Source organism: Tupaia chinensis, unplaced genomic scaffold (assembly GCF_000334495.1).
Source record: "Tupaia chinensis unplaced genomic scaffold, TupChi_1.0 Scaffold148012_1, whole genome shotgun sequence".
In the NCBI taxonomy this organism is placed as follows: domain Eukaryota; kingdom Metazoa; phylum Chordata; class Mammalia; order Scandentia; family Tupaiidae; genus Tupaia; species Tupaia belangeri.
Genome location: NW_006207862.1, coordinates 634,755 through 636,575, shown reverse-complemented (window position 1 = coordinate 636,575; position 1,821 = coordinate 634,755). Strand labels below are relative to the sequence as shown.

General features: G+C 41.1%; 1 protein-coding gene across 5 annotated transcripts in view; it reads right to left on the bottom strand.

Moving 5' to 3' along the window:
* USP54 (ubiquitin specific peptidase 54) overlaps positions 1–1,821 on the bottom strand; it is a 153,687-nt gene that overhangs the window by 31,817 nt on the left and 120,049 nt on the right. For 4 of the 5 annotated variants that reach the window (XM_006170049.3, XM_006170048.3, XM_027768894.1 and 1 more), the window contains one exon: positions 802–921. The exons of the other annotated variant lie outside the window; for it this stretch is intronic. In XM_006170049.3, coding sequence (XP_006170111.1) covers positions 802–921 — 120 coding nt within the window. The remainder of the gene's footprint in view (positions 1–801; positions 922–1,821) is intronic. 5 annotated transcript variants of the gene reach the window in all.

The following is a 1,821-nucleotide window of genomic DNA, read 5'->3' as shown; positions in this document are numbered from 1 at the left end:
CATGGACCATGCATATGCTACTCAGGGCACAGTGCTGGCTCTGGCTATAAGAACATTCATGGAAGCCATGGAGGCCGAACAGGTTAATTCAAATTAAAAACAAAAACAAAACAAACAAACAAAAAATCGCTAAAATGAATCAGGAAGGTAAACTAGTGCTTCCATATTAGAGGCTGCCACTCTTGCCACCCTTTGCAACTGACCTGTCCAAGTCTGGTCTCCACACTCTGCTCCCAACTCTCCCTTCCTTATGACCAAGAGCAGAAATAAAATCCAAGTCTGCATTTGTCTTTATAGAACATAGCATCTTGTGGGTCACATTTAAGAATCAGATACCAATTTTAAGTCTTAGTCCCATGCTGTAATCTTATGGTACTGCATACCATAAGGAAGGTAGGGAAAAAACAGAATCGGATAATTTAGTAGGAAGTTACAGGCCTAGAAAATCATGGCCAATTTATTGTTTTGCTGCCATAAGCCCCAACTCACTATTCAGTGACTAGAGAAAGAGTACATTAGCCTCCTATTTGAGGTCTAACTTTATCGTAGGATAAGAAGAAAGGCATGCTAGAGAATTTTTCTGTGGACTCCTGCTGAGGTTATTCCAGTAGATGTCCACAGCCACAGTAACGATGCTGGGCACATTTAGAATCAGAAGGGCAAAGATAACTAAATCCACTTGGAAGAGCAAGAGTGAATACACATGAGAACTGTTTTTATGCCATCTGAGTGACAACAGTAATAATACCTATTGTGAAGTTAGTCAAAAGTGCCATAGCCGTAGCGGTTAGAGTTACTTACAGATAGCTTCGTTACAGAGAGCCAAAGCTGCAGCACAGTCTCCCTTCTGTTCCAGATGCAGTGACTCTTCAAACACTGAATCTGCCTCTTGCAGGGACCTCTCAAAGCCGTCACTCCTCCCTGAAAGGGCCAGCACTTTTCATTTTCATTAAAATTCATTTCAACTCTTCCTATGTACTGTTGTTTCTTTTAGAGACACATAGATCCTTGCTGCTGAGCCACTGACATACCTTTATCCAACTGTTCATTGCTGTTTCTCTGAAACAGGTAGGACATCCATTTCTATCTTAAGCCTTACCGAGGCCATGAAAGAGAAGCATGCTATTGCTGGCCACATATTTCAACTCTAAGAACTCTTAGAGAATCCCTCAAGGGAAGAACAAAGTATTGTCTGTAGCAGAAGAATTTTTTTTTCTTAAGAGAGATTTTTGCTATAGGGCATATTTGTTCGCCATAGATAGAGAGAGGCAGAAAGTGAGAAACCACCACCCCTCGGGAAATGGCTACATAGCACTCTGTTCTACTGTATTCTCCTCTTAAGATCTTGGGCACTAATGCACACATGCCCGGTGTGAGTTTTATAACACCAGGTATGGGACTCAAACTGCAGGTGACTATGTGGGAGTACAATGACATAACCATTACGCCATCTGCTGGTCCCAAAGGATGAGTTCTTTATGTCTTGAACTGAACTGTTCTTCCACAGTGCAATAGGATATATTTTGCCAATTGGTGTCAGAACATCCTAGACTTCCGTTGAGACCTTCACTGTCATTTTATGGCAAAGGTAGCTTCACTATTCTCTGGAAAGTCATTTAAACCATTTCTTTCCTCTATCAGCTCACTGTGTTCTCTGCACTAAACTGGAAAATGAATATAGCTCTGAGCACAGGCAGTCTATAGTTCCCACTTCAGTATATCTACCACCACAGCTGAACTGCCTTTTATTTTGGTTTACATGCTTAAACATTTCATCAGCCCTTTTAAATATTTACTTTTATCATGCCCTTGTTCACCAAA